Source organism: Aquarana catesbeiana, linkage group LG10 (genome assembly GCF_042186555.1).
Source record: "Aquarana catesbeiana isolate 2022-GZ linkage group LG10, ASM4218655v1, whole genome shotgun sequence".
In the NCBI taxonomy this organism is placed as follows: domain Eukaryota; kingdom Metazoa; phylum Chordata; class Amphibia; order Anura; family Ranidae; genus Aquarana; species Aquarana catesbeiana.
This window is the reverse complement of record NC_133333.1, coordinates 128,176,537-128,194,724: the sequence shown is the minus strand read 5'-3', so window position 1 is coordinate 128,194,724 and position 18,188 is coordinate 128,176,537. Positions and strand designations below refer to the sequence as shown.

General features: G+C 40.1%; 1 protein-coding gene across 7 annotated transcripts in view; it reads right to left on the bottom strand.

Moving 5' to 3' along the window:
• The window catches only part of LOC141110881 (myosin-10-like), a 308,010-nt gene that overhangs the window by 22,445 nt on the left and 267,377 nt on the right, over nt 1-18,188 (bottom strand). For all 7 annotated transcript variants that reach the window (XM_073602623.1, XM_073602621.1, XM_073602624.1 and 4 more), the window contains 11 exons: nt 17,588-17,732; nt 15,129-15,335; nt 11,316-11,420; nt 10,641-10,793; nt 10,010-10,258; nt 9,093-9,305; nt 8,774-8,986; nt 7,191-7,352; nt 5,731-5,859; nt 4,403-4,491; nt 2,295-2,418 (listed from right to left, as the gene is read on the bottom strand). In XM_073602623.1, coding sequence (XP_073458724.1) covers nt 2,295-2,418; nt 4,403-4,491; nt 5,731-5,859; nt 7,191-7,352; nt 8,774-8,986; nt 9,093-9,305; nt 10,010-10,258; nt 10,641-10,793; nt 11,316-11,420; nt 15,129-15,335; nt 17,588-17,732 — 1,789 coding nt within the window. The remainder of the gene's footprint in view (nt 1-2,294; nt 2,419-4,402; nt 4,492-5,730; nt 5,860-7,190; nt 7,353-8,773; nt 8,987-9,092; nt 9,306-10,009; nt 10,259-10,640; nt 10,794-11,315; nt 11,421-15,128; nt 15,336-17,587; nt 17,733-18,188) is intronic.

Below are 18,188 nucleotides of genomic sequence, written 5' to 3'. Positions count from 1 at the left end.
TCCCTCACTTTACGGTCCCCAAAACACAACAAACCGGACCCAGAGTAGATATCAACTTCTTCAGGACCAGCAACGCCTGCTGCCCAGTAACCATCTGCTCTCTCACCTAGCCAGCCAGTCAGTTTCCAGCCCGTTACAGCCTTTTCCGGTCAACCCCCTGACTGGCAGTCAGTTTATCAAACATGTTAGGGTCCTACTGCTCAACTTAGGCCTAGACCCCGGGCTGTATTTTGGACATTCCTTCCGGAACGGCGCAGCCTCAGCCACATCTCAGCACAGAGTACCAAGTCCGCCTGCTTCGCCAGGTATATTCTGAACCCTTAAGTGGAGATGGCCCTTGCCTGCTCCAAGCTTGCTCAATGAGCTCAGAACCAATAAAGATATATCCCCTACCTGTTTATTTTTGGCCCCTTTTCTTGGCTTACCTACCAGACGACCAAAAGCCACACCTCAGGTCTATTTATGTTGTAAGTCTTGTTGCGTGTTTATGTGATCCACATCTCGGTCTTAGGGTCACGACCATAATTTAGAAGGCCAGTATAGTGGAGCCCAGTGGGTATTCAAGCTGGCCGCTCTCCCTGCTCTCTGTCAGTTCCAGTGCGCAATATCCTCCCTCCCATTCTCCTTTTTTTTACAACATTTCTCAGCACAATTTTCTCCACAATTATTCATTACTTATCTTGGGTATGGCCCCTTTCCTTAGCTTACCTACAAGACGACCAAAAGCCACACCTCAGGTCTATTTATGTTGTAAGTCTTGTTGCGTGTTTATGTGATCCACATTTGTCTCAGTCTTAGGGCCACGATTATACATATATATATACACATACACACACACACACACATATATATATATATATTTTTATTCCCCCCCCCACATTTTAACCAGTTTAGCTTTCCAACCTATACACCCCCTATGGGACAGAACAATTTTCACTTTCTGCTATAGGCCATTTTCATCAATAACTTTGTCCTTACTTAAAGTGATTGTAAAGGCTCTTTTTTTTTTTTTTTTTTTTTTAACAAACATGTTATACCTACCTGTCCTGTGCAGTTGGTTTTGCAAAGAGCAGCCTGGATCCTCATCTTCTCTGGTCCCTCTTCGCTGCCCCTAGCCCCTCCCTCCTTTGAGTGCCCCTCAGCCAGCAGCTTGCTACATGTGGCACCCAAGCTGAGTCAGAGCTCCGTGTATCCATTCAGACACAGAGCCCTGACCTGGCCCCACCCCCTATCTCCCCTGATTGGCTGGCTGACTTTGATTGACAGCCACGGAAGCCAATGGCTCCACTGCTCTGTCTTAGCCAATCAGGAGGAGTGTCCTATTTCGCTGAGGGGATCGTGGACATCGCTGGAGAGAGAAGGAGCTCAGGCAGGTAATTTGGGGGATGCTGGGGGGGCTACTACCCACAAAAGGTTTTTTTTTTATCTTAATGCATAGAATGCATTTAGATAAAAAAAAACCTTCTGCCTTTACAACTCCTTTAAGAATATAAAACAATATGTAATTTTTTTTTTTTTAGGACAAACAAGGCTTACTTTTGGTGATGTAATCTATAGACAAATTAAGTAACACACTAAAAAAAAAGCACTGTTCAAAATTACACAAAAATATGTATCTAGTGTGAAGCATTGTAATGTTCTTTACAAATGAAATATAACCTTTTTTCAATTTTGAGTTTTGTGACATCAAAAAATGAAGAATAAAATAAAGAACAAACTAATTAAAAAAAATAGGAATAAACAAAAAATCTGCAGGAAAATAATAGCTTAGCGAAGAAATAAAGAAAAAATTATTCAGGCTAATTAGGGTAATCTAACGGTTACTAGAGAGCAAAGAACAACTTTTATTTAAAAAAAGGCCTTTTTTTAACTTGTGAGATTGTTTTAATCAAATGCAGATTGAAGCACATCCCTTTGATCTGCAAATGAATGAAACATAGTCAATAAAAAAGTAACAATGTTACTTTGCATCTATATCTTACATCTGAACAGTGTTTACAAACACAATGCCTGGAGGTCCATTTTTTTAAAGGCAGCTGCTGGAATAGCTGCTGTATATAAAGCAGTTTTCTTTAAGTTCTTTAACCCATTTCCTCAAATGTAACACCTTGTGTTGCTTCCAATATTTTGGCTTTATTAATTTTGCTATTATGAAGAAATAAAAAACACTATTCCATTTTTTCAGTTCAATTTTCCAGACACAATCAATCATGAGGAAATACCAAATACAGGTATTGTAAGTCGGTGCTTGTGGTTCACATGTCATGTGTACTGATACAGTAATATATTTTTACCTGCAAGGTGTATTTCCTATATCTGTCATTAAGCAGCTCCATATTACTCTGCTCTTCATCAAGCTCCTCCTCCAGTTGAGCAATTCTTGCCTCCAGGGCCCGTTTTTCATCCAGGAGTGCTGACCTAAAGTGATAAAACCACAGTGCCCAAATTACTTTACATACAACTACTTGTCACCGTATCTCTCATATAAGTAATATTCATTGCAATATTGTAAATTTAACATTACCTTTTAAAACCTTCACATATTTCTCACTTGATTTTTCCAGAATATTTCCAAAATCATCTGGTCAAAGTTATACTATTGAACTTTAAATCGGGCCTAGCACAACATTGTAAGGTCAGCTTATTTAGTTTGGCTGCCCTCTCCAATCTCAAAGTGGCACAAAAAAACACCTACGGGAGAAAAAAAATGAATAGGCTTACCTTTACCTTTAACCGTCTGTGGCGCTAGGCAAGAGTGACATCACCATCCTTAAGGTGAGATCATGGGTACTGCCAAGTAGTCCACATCTTGCGACAAATTGCTACTGCACTGTGCTGTATTGTCATCTTGTGAGTTTTGAATTACTCAGCATTCCCTATATAGGGTCTAGGGTGTAGTGGTAGATCATAAACCAAAGGATCCTGAGAAGCCGACCAGGGGTCTTTGGCAAAGGGGTTGATTTACTAAAACTGGGGAGTGCAAAATCTGGTGCAGCTCTGCATAGAAACCAATCAGCTGCCAGTGTTTTTGTCAAAACTTAATTGAACAAGCTGAAGTTAGAAGCGATTGCCAACCATGCACAGATGCACGAGATTTTGCACTCTCCAGTTTTAGTAAATCAAGCCCATAGTGTCCAGCGAAAAGGGAGGAATGCAGGAGAGACCTTGTAGCATAGTAGGTGAATTCAGAAGCAAGGAAAGAATGCTTCCACAATAGAAGGAAGAAGGGTCAAAAGGGACTTACAACTGTATGTGGAGAAAACCTGTCTCCATGTATGGTGAGTGTAAACACTTTCTATGCCTCCTAGGTGCTCTGTGGGGTTCTCAGGTGGGTGAACAAATTGGTAAGAGGAGTCAGTGTAAAAAAGCCCATTGGTAGTTTGATTGGCAGAGGCACCAAAAATGGTTATTCAAAGGATAGGTATGAGTTGTCTGCTTTAATAAAACATCCCATTACTTTAATTATTCAGTGAATTAAAGTAATGGGATGTTTTACTAAAGCAGACGACTTATGCCTATCCCTTGAATAACCATTTTGGGCACCTCTAACAATCAAACTACTGATGGGATTTTTCAGCTGACTACCCAGCATTCCCCAGGATCTCATTAGAAGGATGATGGTATCACCCATGGTACTACGAAAGCCAGAGGAAAGTTAAGTATATTAACCAACTCCACCGAACCTCCCCCCAGAGGGCAAGGGACAAAGTAATAAGGAAGTCTCCTGTGTTATCTTAATAACTTTACTGTAGGAATCCTTGTTGCCACTGAAAAAACATGTGGAATCTCCCTTGGCAGTATTATACAACATTAAACTTTTAAAGTGGTTTTAAAGGCTCAAGTTTTTTTTACCTTCATGCATTCTATGCATGAAGGCAAAAAAACCTTCTCTATGCAGCTCCCCAGCCACCCCTAATACTTACCTGAGCCTGATCTTCCTTCAGCGCTGTGCACGAGAGCCTTGGCTCTCCAGGGACTCTCCCTCCTCATTGGCTCCCGCTGCTGTCAATTGAGCAATTGAAGAGAGATCGGACTGGAATGAATGGACAAGCAGAGCAGTAGCTCGGGAGTACGCCTGTTCAGGTGCCCAGATAGCAAGCTGCTTGCTCTGGGGGCACTCGGCAGGGGCGATGGGTCAGGAGCGCCAGCAGGGGACCCAAGAAGAGGAGGATTGGAAAACCACTGCACAGAGCAGGTAAGTATAACATGTTTATTATTTTATTGTAAAAAAAAATCCAAAGCTTTAATAATCACTTTAATTTAGATGCATAGTGCAATGACTATGTGCAAAGCACAGTAGCCCATAGCAACCAGTTATCAGCTTATAGCAGTCAGTTGATAAAGATGGAAACTGAGTACCTTTAATGGTTTATATATTATATTTGAAAAATCAGATACGTACTTGCCACTAACACCATTCGCCAGCTCATCAGCCAGATCGTCTCTTTCTTGCTGAGCTTGTCTTTTTGCTCTTTCTGCAGCTGCCAATTCCTGTAATGATGCAAGTGATGTTAAACTCAGTTTGGAACATTAAGCATATTCATACAAAGTTTCTATAGTCCAAATAAGATAATGAATGGGGCAAGTAGAACCACTATTGTATGCATTAAGCACACACATGTTCCTTTAACCCAAAATTGTCCCAAACAGAGGGGGGCCAAAAGAAAAGTGGGGCTCAAAGGAAAGGCAATCTAAATGAATGTGTTAGATTTAAGCAAATATTTATTGTGGTACAAAATTGAAAAACATGGGGATATATAAGAGCATCACCAATAAATTACATAGCCTGATAAAATTGATCGATACCATGAATCCATCAATTTTATCAGGGCTATGTAATTTATTGGTGATACTCTTATATATCCCCACGTTTTTCAATTTTGTACCACAATAAATATTTGCTTAAATCTAACACATTCATTTAGATTGCCTTTCCTTTGAGCCCCACTTTTCTTTTGGTCCCCCTCTGTTTGGGACAATTTTGTGTTACAGATGCACGGGGGCTGAAGGGCAATCATAGTTTGAGGGTACAGAGTCTATATACATGGTTAAACAAGACTCATTATCTTTCACATGTTCCTTTAAACCTGTGCCACCCACCATATCTGCATAAAAGTCCCTGATGCTCCATAGTGTTCGTTCTTTGACAGCCACCAGCTGCACAAAGTGTTCGCTGTTACTGACAGCCCATGTACCCACTGGCACCATGGTGTCTGTGGGGACCACGGGCTGTTCACCACGGTTCCTGATCATGTGTACAATATGTCAGATATAACATGGCTTCACTGGTTTCAATGAAAAAAATGAAAGCTTTTAGCATGCAAAAAACTGCCACTTTCAGGCTGCGGTGTTCATCTGCAGTGTCATAGGTTTAATGCTGAAATTAGATTAATGTATTTAAAAAAAAAACATCAAAATAAATGTAAAACATAATAAAAAAATTTAACTTTTACATTTGTATGCATTTTTCAGCCTAAAAAAACTAGTTTTTTTTTAAACAGTGTAAGAATAAAAACTTGATGTGCCCTCTATGTGTAACACTTCGTCATAAAATTATTGTAAAGTTACCTGACGCATGCCGATACTGTTAAATGTAACCTGGGCTTCTAGGCTTCACTGACCTTTGGGCACAATGGGGTTAATCTAAGAAACATGATATTTTCTATGCTTGGTATAGGCCAAGCAATCCTAAATGGAAGAGATGCTGTCCTATCCCTGGCCATGACAAACCTCTTGTAGCTGCAGGAGTTCGGTTTCTAAATTCTTTAGTTTCTTCTCATTTTCTCTAGACTGGATGAACATTTCCTCTCGAGATGTGCGGGTCTCTTCCACTTCCCGCCAAACTTCTTTAAGTTGGAACTGTAACACAAATCATTCTCCATCAGAAATGTGATTTCAAAGATTTAATAAGTACAACAATCCAAGTTTAAAAATGGTGGCTCAAATCAATACAATACGCTTTAATACATCTACTACAGGGTTCAATACTGGTTCTAATATAAAAGTCACTTGTTTCTGAGTCCTCACAGGTTTTATCCAGTGTTGAACCCTGATGAAGGGGAAGTGGTGTTGCCCTGGAAACATGTGGGCCGTTTTTATAAAAAAATTGTTTCAACAATTAAATCATCTTCTTCTATCCAATTTTGGTCTACCGCTCCTTTCTGTATTCCTATGGTTTAATTAATAGGATCACTTTAATATTTTTGTTGACCGTTATATTACTTTTGTTAAATATCCATTAATGTACTTCTTTTTAGTTAGCCAATGTATGATTAAAAGTCCAGAGCCAAGCCATGGCTGACATGAAAAAAGGAGCACAGATGGCATTTCTGGGTAATTATAAAATAATAATAAAATAAATTAGGGACTCTTCTTCCTGGCTTGTAACTTATTGTCAGTAGGACAGTGAGGGTAAAGGTCTGCGTCAATGGGTTTTGTTCACTTCAAGTAGGTTTTGCATTCCCATCCAAGTCAATGAGAATACAAAACCTACTTGAAGCAGGCCAAATGAAGGTAAGAAGGAGGGGTCAACAGTGGGTACAAATGCACCTGTTAATGAATTGTGAATGATTTCGGAATTTTATCAAATTGATGCCACTGACTCAAGTCAAAAGTCCGTCAACAAAGGCCCTAAATCTCTTGGAGCCCCAGATTATAGTAAAAACTGGACAGGGGTTCTACCCTTCCCACTCTATCTGAAAGTAAGTGCCGGTTCACACAGGGGCAACCTGACTTGCAGGTCGACTCACCGAGGCGACCTGCACACGACTTCAGCGGCGACTTACAAAACGACTTCTGTATAGAAGTCAATGCAAGTTGCCTGAAGTCACCCCAAAAATACTACAGGAACCTTTTTCTAAGTCGGAGCAACTTGCGTCAATCCTATTAGAACGGTTCCGTAGTACAGAATGGGACGCGACTTGTCAGGCGGCTAAGTCGCCTGACAAGTCGCCCCTGTGTGAACCGGGGCTAAAGAAAAAAAAACATTTAGGCTAGACATGCACTTAAAGCCTTATAAGCTAGTGGGGTGTCAGATGGCAAATTTGTGCGCCATGGTTGGAGATGCTGTTGCTACAAAGCATACAAACCTGCACTATATATTCTCTATGGTCAGAGCCATACCTAGCAGATGGGCAACCTTTTAACAGTTTTATGAAACCGTCAACCAAATTAAAGTTTATCAGTATTACCTGTAGTTTTTTCAATTGTTTAACTGCCTCTTCCCGGCCTTTGTTAGCTCCATCAATTTGATTTTCCATTTCCTGAAGGTCCATTTCCATTTTTTTCTTGCCAGCAAGAATTTGGACTTTCTGCTTTCGTTCTTCATCCAGTTCCACCTCCAGATCACGCACCTAAAATAGAATTAGAGCTTGAATTAATGACACTTTACATGATGTGATATAAACAATGAGCATGACATTATTCTGGACTTCAATAAATAATATACCATTCTGCAAAATGAAAGTGTGCCTTTGTTCTGGGATCCCTAAAGATGGATGTTGACAATACATTACATTACTAAAAATCCATATTTCTAAAGCCTCTTTAGCATTCCAACTCCTGTCTTGATCAAATAATCCTAATCCTAATAATTTACAGGTATGTACTAACAAAGTCCAGTTCAGACAACAGAAACTACCATAAATTTTGTTCATCAGGGTAATCTGCTGAGGTCTTAAAGGAGTTGCTAGACATCATAACCATCACCTGATCCTTGGTATGTTAGCAAGACTGGATGATGGTCAATAGACTCCAGCAGCCAGGAACACATATACAGTGGTTATTACCTAAAATTAACAATTAAATATTATAAAGTTCAAAGTATTAATTAAAGCTCAACTACAACCAAAACATTTCTGTTTTGGTTAAAGTAAGGAAAGACTAGAATCTCTGTCATGTTTTTATTGCTGCCTGTGTCTGTTTGGAAGAGCTATTTTCAATTACTGTTCCGATATTGGGTGCAGAGGGTAACAAATGTTAGGAAATCTCTCAAACAGGCACAGAGACAGCAGCAAACTTTTTTTTTATTAGTAAAGTGGGGAGAGTTAGATTCTCTGTGTGTTTGATATTGCTGAATGTACCGTCCTATCCCAGTAAGCCCTGACTCCTTTATTTCTTGCCCTGTTGTAGGCATAAAAAGAAAAATAATAAACAGAAAATATGCCCAAGGTAGTTACAGAAAGCAATAAAAAAACTGAGAGTCCCATCTAAGGAGAATCATTGCGTTCTCTGCATTAATGTAAAAAATACCTTTTAATAGTAGCCCCCCCAACTCTCACCTGAGTCCATTCTCAATCTAGCGCTGTCCTGTCAGCCGCAGCAGCTCTTCTCCCCTCTCGCATAGGCTTGGCTGTGAGCAGAGAGCAGGGGGCGAGCCTGCACGTGTGCCCCATAGCCAATGGTTGGCTATGGGGGCAGACAGAGAAGTGGAGAAGCTGACAGCGCTAGCGGAGGACACCAGAAGAGGAGGCAAAGGGGTGCTCTGTGCAATATCCTTGCACAGAGCAGGTAAATAAAACATCTACTTTCATTTTAGGTAATAAAAAAGATTTTAATATCCCTTTAGACCTTGCAGAGAACTTATACTACTTTAAGAGGTCTAGTGCCCCACACCTTGACAGAGGTTCTCTCTCTTACCTACGCTACCTTAAACCAAACTGTTTTGGCTGCACTTAGACTTTAAGTACTATTTGTTACAGAACTCAAATATTAAGTAACTAAGTTAACATAGAGCTATAATAATGATTACTACTTTTAGAGGTTTTCAGATTACCTGCTTGATCAGGAGTTTCTTCTTTTCATCATTGGAGTCATCACGGTTTTGGAGATCTCTGTCAAACTGAGCTTTCATTGCTTGCATGTTGACCTCCAGACGGAGCTTTCCATCTTCAATGGCTTGCAGCTCATCCTCTAGCTCTTCTATCTGAGTCTTCATGTCCTGCACTTGTTGCTCTAAAGCTCGCTTGGCCCGTTCCAATTCATGGACCTACAAGAGTACATGCAAAGTGTTAAAAACTATATTCATGCTACCAAGCACATATTTCTTAATTGCAATTAATACATATTTTAGACAATTAATAAATCATTCTTACATTTTTGCCAACGTCATCCTTGGAGCTGACAATGTCATTCATCTCTGCCCGTAGCAACTTGTTTTGTCTGTCCAGTTCATCTTTTAGATCAAGGGCTTCTTCTAAGGCTCGACTCAGAGACAAGACCTTTGTTTCCTTTTCACGAGCCTCTGCCTCTGTCCTATCTCGCTCATCAGCATAGCGTGCTGATATGTTCTTCTCTTCTGCTAGCATCTGGAGGAAAAATGTATCAATAGTGTTAAAAAATGTATTAGCCAACTACTATCCCAGTGATGTGATTTATATGCTCTAAATTATTTCACTGTCTTATAAATGATTCTCTAAGATTTAGAGAAAAGGAAAGGATTATATCTTCATGGTTTGCAGAGCAGCTATACATAAAATTACAGTTGCCCAACTTAGAACTTGTGTAGATCTTTTCCCCCCTGTTACCTCTGTAAATGTAAAAACAGTTTTCAAATAAACAATTATATTTAAAAAAAAAGGAACTTGTTTAGATGCGTGAATGCAGTGTGCTTTCGGGTCATTCAGCTTGTATTTGAGATCAGTTTTAGATGCTTTAATTGATTACTGCACAAGTACAGGTTTGTTGCTTCTGGGTATTGTTGGAGCTTGTCCATTCCCCTGCTTCCCCCACATTTCTATTGGTCCATCACAATTACAGACATCCTTACTGGCCAATAGAAATGTGAAGGAGGTGTAAGGGGGCATTCAAATACTGTCAAAACAAGGAAGTGGCAGTAAATTGCTAATATAAAATTAACCCGGCCTAGGAGCGTGCAGAAAGCAATTAAATCGGCTGCAGGTATGTGCAGGTACCTCTAGGTGCCTGCACTTTATCTGCTAGAAGCTTCATGTTTTAAGTGTATGGTCATTCATTACATGTCAGTTTTTATAATTACATTGTTTGCAATTACCTGATCAAATTTCTTCTGTTTCTTTTCCAGGTTTGAAACAATTTGCCGTTGATGATCCAAATCAACCATGAGGTCATCCAGCTCTTGCTGCAAGCGGTTTTTAGTCTTTTCCAGCTTGTCATTGAGTTGGTGCTTCTCATCGAAACGTTGGTGCATAAGCTCTAACTCCTTAGCCATTTTCTTCTTGGCGTCTTCCAGACCCTCCACAGCTCCTCCATGATCCTCCATCTTCTTCTTCGACTCAGCAAGCTGAGGATAAATCATACGTTTTATGTGACTCTGAGCAAATGGCTGGCTATGCCAACAGCTTTGCAGTATGCATCTCTAATAGAAATTATTATTTGTAAATTCACATTGTAATTATCTGTAAAAATTTAAAATCCATGCCAACCAAATGTTACATGGCACTGTAGTCAACATTAGGTTGGTAGACAGTGATCAAATACACAATCAGATGTGGTCAATATGGCTAATCACATGTTCTGGCTTTGTATCCGTGTGTGACTATTCAGAGCTATATTTTTTTTACTTGATGTAACCTCAAATATTAGCCAGATAAAGTTAAAATGGCCATTCGTTTCATTCAATGATTCCAAGGACATATATCTGTGACTGCTAATTAGATTGATACCTGTTGCTGGAGAACCTGAATCTGACGACTGAGCTGAGCCTTTGCGGATTCCTCTTCCTCTAAATTCTCCAATAGGTTATTTTTCTCCTCTTCCAACTGTTTTACCCTAGAGCTAAAATTTAGCTTCTGTCGGGTTTCCTCTTGTAGCAACTCCTGCAAAGTTATTTAAAATAAACAGAATCAATTAAGAGATAATAAAACATTGTGTGTAAGGCCTTATTCACACGGGTGTTCTTACATCAATTCCCATGCAAGGGTCGTGTTTGCCTGCACGAGATGCACAGGTGCTCCATGCCTCCATGTGCAGGCAGTCCCATTTATGTCAACTGGGGCACAGTGGCTGCACAGAGTAGGTGCTCCCAATTTGACATCTGCATGCATGGGGGTGCGTGTCCCTGAATGCAGACAGTGTGAGTTTGGGGGGCACACATCCACCTCCACACAGATGTCAAATTAGGAGCAACGGCTGTGTCCGGGCATCCAATGTGTCCTAATTGACATGAATGGGACTGCCTGCAAGCAGATGCACAGAACACCTTTAAATCTTGTGCCGGCAAAAACGGCCTTCCTACAGGCATATGCTTAAGTATGCCCATGTCGACTGGGCCTAATACAGTAACAAAAAATACATAATGGCAAAGAAAGCAATAAAGATGAAAAGAAAGAGTAACATACCTGGGCATCTTGCAGCTGTGACTGCACTGCTGTTAGGTCCTTGGTTAGTTTAATAGACCTGCTTTCTGTTGATCCCAGTGTACCAGATACACTATCTAGTTCAGCCTGTGGAAAGGCACATAACACACTGAGCTTCACTATTTAGTATGGTGAATGTAAAACAAATGCATTCATACACATGCACCGCCTAACACTTTAACAGTGCTTACTCAAACTGAATACTTTTAACTGTAATGTAAACTTATTAAAGGGACAGGCATTCCTTCTAAGATGCTGGAGATCCTAGAATTTACAACCACACAGCTAACTCAGTACCCCCTCAATCCAACAATTGTGGAGTGTGTCAAGGCAAATGTTGACTGTCCAAGAATATGATGACAGACTTTTTGGGACAAACAGAATCTGCCTTAACATACTTTATGGTGGATGGATTCAGGTAAATAGGTTACACGTGTGGCTATAAATGTTGGGGTATGTTTCTGGCATTTATTAGAACTGAAGAAGATAAGATAAGATGTTACAGAACAAGTCCAGCTGAATGTGACAATACAAAGTTGTTGGCACAGAGAAGAATACAAATATAATTGAAAAAAAAATGTTGAAGTGATTTAGTATAACTTGGTGGGGGAGCTTGTTCAAAAATTCTGGCACATTCCCCTAAATAAAGTCAATGTGGAAAAAGAGGTATTTCCCATGCCTCTCCAAAAGATGAGACTATGGGAGATGGGGATTGTAGAGTGCCCAGAAACAATAAGTCAATATAGCAAAAACATAGAGATATATTTCTATGTTTTTGCTATATTGACTTATTGTTTCTGGGCACTCTAAAATGACCATCTCCCATAGTCTCCTCGTTTGGAAAGGTGTTTGACTTCAAAGCTAATGTTTGCTTCAATTATCAATGGATGGCTTGATACTTCTGGCTTGCGCACATATCACTTATTTCACAAGAAATGGAAGCTTGCCAACTTACACTGAAGATATAGTAAAACTTTAAAGCAAACTACTGTGATGGCAAACCTTGGCACCCCAGATGTTTTGGAACTACATTTCCCATGATGCTCATGCACTCTGCAGTGTAGTTGAGCATCATGGGAAATGTAGTTCCAAAACATCTGGGGTGCCAAGGTTCGCCATCCGAGTAACAGCACTTGTGGAGATTAAAGCTGTCTCTACACAGAGAGAGATGAAGGTCATTCTTAGTGATCAGATTAGGCCCAATCCTGTTCTGCTCAGAAATTATCAAGATGGGAAAGGCAAGTCCGTTTCGAGAAAAAACACAACAGGTTTTTTTTCATTTGATACTAAACTGGCTCTAGGGACAGGCATAAGCAGATTTTCTGTTCCTTGCACCAGTGAATAGTTCATATGTGGCAATGGCTTCCGTAAGCTTTGGCGAAGGAAAGGCTCATTTTAAGAATACCATTATATATTTAACATTCAAATAATTCAATGATGAAAAAAGCATCCAAAAGGCACTGGGACTTTGAGTTCATACAAAGACATAACATTCGGAGAGTTCAGGTTAGGCTGCTCATAACAGACAGGGCTACCCTCTTGTGGGTACCCAACATAGTCCAAAAAAAGAGCATGCATCAATGGAAGGAGTGCTAACCAAATGATAAAAGTGTCCAAATTAATTTATTAGTTTATACATCAAAGAAAAAAACGCATTTTAGGAGCCAGAAAACACTCCCTCCTTTATTGGGGCTTCAGTTAAAATATGAAACGAATTGACTCAAAATTCCTGTGTGAATCTATGTAGGGAAGCTAAATGCTGGATAAGGAGAGTTAGGCTCTATTCACACTGATACGACTCCAAAGTTGCGCTGACTTTGGAGTGCAACTTTGGTGCACCTTTGAATGGCTGCAACCTGGATACGACTTTGGCTTTGACCAGTGATAATGGACAACTATTGCACAACTGTTGCATTGCAAAACATTCAGGCACGGCTTTCACTTTTGAGGGCTAACATTTAAGTCTATGGCCCTCACGTTGCATGAAAGTCGGACCAAAGTAGTGCATGAACTACTATGAAGTCATTGCAACTTTAACTTGCACATAAATGAATGGTTATCATTGGAAAACATGGGGAATGACTTGTCATGCAACTTTGATGTCCAAAGTTGCATGACAAGTTGCACAAGTGTGAATGGAGCCTTAGGCTCCTTTAACGCTTGTAGGACTTGAATTTCAAGTGATTTTGCCATGATTTTGCAGCGATTTGAAGCAAGGCCTGTGTAATCTTGAGGTCTAAGGACCTCAAGTCGCATCAAAGTCAGACCAAAGAAGTGCAGGGACTATTTTGAAGTTGCTGCAACTTGAAGACGCACAGGTATGAATGGTACTCATTGAAAATAATGGGTTATGATGTGTCATGTGACTTTGCAGTCCCAAGTCGCAGGACAAGTTGCACAAGTGTGAAAGGGGCCTTACTACCCATCAGCATCAAGATCAAATAATAGCTGTACAAGAGAAAGTGTGTGGTGGTCAGACAACCATGTTACTATATGAAGGAACCTCTCAGCAGGGGTCTATTTCAGTATAAAGTGAAGAACCTCATTAAACCACTTACCGACCGGCCACTGTATATATACGTAACTTCTTTGAAGTTGGATATCTCGGTAACTCCAGCAGCTGCTGCCACAACTGAGGTATCCATCTTTAGGGCCGGCAGTTCTGTGTACCATAATGGTGGTCTCTGAGGTGGATTCGCTGCAAGAACACCGTTATCGGCGGCGGGAGAGGTGCCAACCCCCTCCCGCGCCCCCTGCCGCTTACCGGAGCCGTCGGTAGCGGCGGAGGCGATCGAGACCTGTCACGTCCGTGGTATGGAGACGAGTGAGGGGAAGATGGCCCCCACCCGTCTCCATACCATAGGAGGGCGGAAGTGACGTCATTACGTCAGCTCCGCCCATACGTATTAAAGGCATATTTTTTTGTTGTCATTTTTTTCAAATTACATTTTTTTTTTTTTTTTTTTGCACTTAAGTCCAAATACGAGATCTGAGGACTTTTTGACCCCAGATCTCATATTTAAGAGGACCTGTCATGCTTTTTACTATTACAAGGGATGTTTACATTGTAATAGGAATAAAAGTGATCCAAATTTTTTTTTTTTTTAAAACAGCGCCCGTCCCGATGGGCTCGTACGCAGAAGCGAACGCATATGTGAGTAGCGCCCACATATGAAAAAACGGCGGTCAAACCACACATGTGAGGTATCGCCGTGACTGGTAGAGCGAGAGCAATAATTCTAGCCCTAGACCTCCTCTGCAACTCAAAACATGCAACCTATATCGCCTATGGAGATTTTTAAGGGTAAAAATTTGATGAAATTCCATGAGCAGGTGCAATTTTGAAGCGTAACATGTTGGGTATCAATTTACTTGGCGTAACATTATCTTTCACAATATAAAAAAAAATTTGGCTAACTTTACTGTTGTCTTATTTTTGTAATCAGAAAAGTGAATTTTTTCCAAAAAAAAGTGCGCTTATAAGACCGCTGCGCAAATAAGGTGTGAAAAAAGTATTGCATTGACCGCCATTTTACTCTATAGGGTGTTAGAAAAAAAATATTTATAATGTTTGGGGGTTCTAAGTAATTTTCTAGCAAAAAAACCTGTTTTAAACATGTAAACACCTAAAATCCAAAACGAGGCTGGTCCTTAAGTGGTTAAGGCTTAATAGGGATATAAATACTGTACATAAAGATTAATGTAATAACACAAACAATAAGGATTAACCAATTTGAAAGTGTATTTATACCCTTAGAATTAGTAGGTCAAATTATATATACAAGCCATATTTACCTGTACTCTATGCAGCTTTTCTGCCAGTTCAGCCTTAATCTTCTCACTGTCAGACACTCGAATCTGAAGATCAGACACCTGTCCTTCTAATTTTTTCCTCTTCTGTTCAGAATCCTGTTTCGCTGCATGAAGATTCTTGACTTCTTTTACCAGGTCAGAATTCTCACTCTCTAGGGTCTGCTTCACCTTTTCTAGGTTCACCTTGAACTGCAAAGATACACAACATACAAACGGTAACACATCTGGTGCCTAATGCACTGTATTGTTAATACCATTTGACAAGTATATATTACTGGTTCATATTTATTAAGCCATGTTGGTCTTTTACACAAAAATATAAAACAAATCAATATGTTTTAATATGTTTCTCTCCCTAATGTTATCTTGGTCCCTCCAACCTATAATTATAAGATTGTATACTCTCACAATGAGCATCAACAGCAGATAGCATGGTTATAAACTATGGAGACATGGTTATCCATGGTTTTCTTTTAGATGTTAGATACCCACCCTACAGGACCAGCAGAAAGATTCAGTACCACTTGAAGTAAAGGGTAGGGGGATGGAGCTGAGGTTACCTACTAGAGCCTTGGGATATTTAACTCATAGGTATAGTATATCAAAATCTGAAGGAAATTATATCACCTATTTGTCTTGAAACAGAATGAAACCCATCGGAAGAGCAAAGTTTTAGTCCCAAGGGGAAATGCATGTAATGCCGCGTACACACGAGCGGACTTTTTGACTGGACTGGTCCGACGGACCGAGTCCGGCGGACAATTCGACTGTGTGTGGGCTTCATCAGACCTGCAGTGGACTTTTTCGGTCGAAAATCTGACGGACTTTAGATTTGGAACATGTTTCAAATCTTTACGTCGTAACTCCGCTGGACCCAGTTCCTATTGAAAAGTCCGCTTGTCTGTATGCTAGTCCGACGGACGAAAATCGACGCTAGGGCAGCTATTGGCTACTGGCTATCAACTTCCTTATTTTAGTCCGGTGTACGTCATCACATACGAATCCGTCGGACTTTGGTGTGATCGTGTGTAGGCAAGTCCGTTTGTTCGGAAAGTCTGTCGGAAGTCCGCTGAAAGTCCGTCGGATAGACCGTCGGACCAGTCCGGTCGAAAAGTCCGCTCGTGTGTACGCGGCATAAGACTCCCAAGTATGCTCCAAACATATTAAGGTAAAATTGTGGCCAAAAAGATACAAATGAATAAATGTATATTAAATTTCAAAAAAACTATGCAGTAGAGGAATATTACGGTTCTCCCACATATTCCCAATCCCTTCCCTCCTTCTTCCCCCTGTTTCTTTCCCTTTTTCCTATGCCCCTTTCCTCCTTCCCCGCCCCCCCCCCCCTTTTTTGGGGGGGAGGGGGATTGTGGACATATTTGAATAAGTCCTTGCTTTTGGTCTTGGCTCTACCTAGAGGTGCCCCTGTGCTCGTCTTTGGGGAATAGTCAGTATGAATTTGTCCATATGCAGACCTCCACATGTGAATGCTCTGAGTAATGTTATGCCATAATTATACACCGGTGACAACAAAGATGAACAAAATGTTGGTTGTATGTATAATTCCATTTGTACTCATATTCGTTTTTTGTTTTTTTGCCACAGCATAATTGTGTCTCCCCCTCTCCTGAAGAGGTAGATCACAACCCATGAAACGCACCAAGACAAAAATACAGCAGCTCCTTCTATGATATCCCACAAATATTAAAACAAGTTTAAATTCAAAGTTAAATGCACACTGTATTTTAAATTTATAGATTAATAGTGCATCTTAATAGATATACTCAACTATGAATGGTGGGATACTAGACGGATTTTGAGCCATAAGGAAACTACATATACTGCTGTGCAGAATTACCGTACTTACAGGTGTAATATTTTAAGTGTAATTTTTCTATACCACAAATGCTATGATTCTTTTAGGTATCCTTTTTTTGTATGAATCAGTTGTATAGTGGTTCCTTAAGTGCCATTTAAAGTCCATTATTCTAAAAACACTTATGTATATTCCGTATAGGACTCAATGCTCATATATGTATATCCAGTCCCACATAAATAGGATTTTATATTTCACAAATAAAATTCTAAGGCTAGATTGACACGTGTGCTGGAGAAAGAAAATTATACAGTGTGTTGTTGGAACAATGAGCCACCATGTTCCAACTACTCTCCTGGTGGAGGGTCCTGCCAGCAGGAACAATGTATTGAATAGGTGGCTGTGCCCAACTATGCCCTTGCCACCCCAACTGGTCACATTTGCACTGAGCCTTTTGGCTTGGTACTCTGAAAAATTAGCCTATTGCCCGAGAGGTGCCCAGCAGGAGTCAAAACAGTCCACAAAGCATGAATCATTTGTAAAAAATGTAACAGAATGTTTCCCTAGTATATGATCAAAAATCAGACATCTGTGGTGTAAAACAGTTATTTCAAGTTTGCACACATACCCTGCGTGATTGTTCCAGTTGTTCTGAGAGATCTTCCAGTGCCTGTGTGTGTCGCTGTCTTATTTCCAAAATCTGAGACTCATGGACTTTGGTCTCGTCTTCAATTGCCTTTTTAAGATCTGTCACTTCTAGTTCACGTTTTGCCCTAAACAAACCACAAAGGTTGAAAATGAACTCCACTTCAAACAAAAGCTCCAGTCGCAACGGGTACATAAACATCTGATTTATTTTTCTGGGCACCCAGTACTTGGTCCTTCCATTGGCCAGCTCTGACATTCCGAAAGTTATGATAAACAAACTAAGTGTAGCGCTAATAATAAACGTATATAAAAAACTAAATATGAATCATCTGAGATTAACGTCTCAGATTGCAAACCAAAAAAGAGATATTTCCTCACTGTGTAATGGGGTAACACTCCGCAGTCTCCTCCACGGAGAGAGAAATGTACCACATATGCAAAATATTCATCAATTAAATAAAGTGTGCATATACTATAGCGCAACAAACTATAAAAATAAACATAAATCCACTAATGCAGGCGAATATAGGTGAAAAATCAGACCTTACTGTGACAGGTTAATCAAACACCATGAATGCACG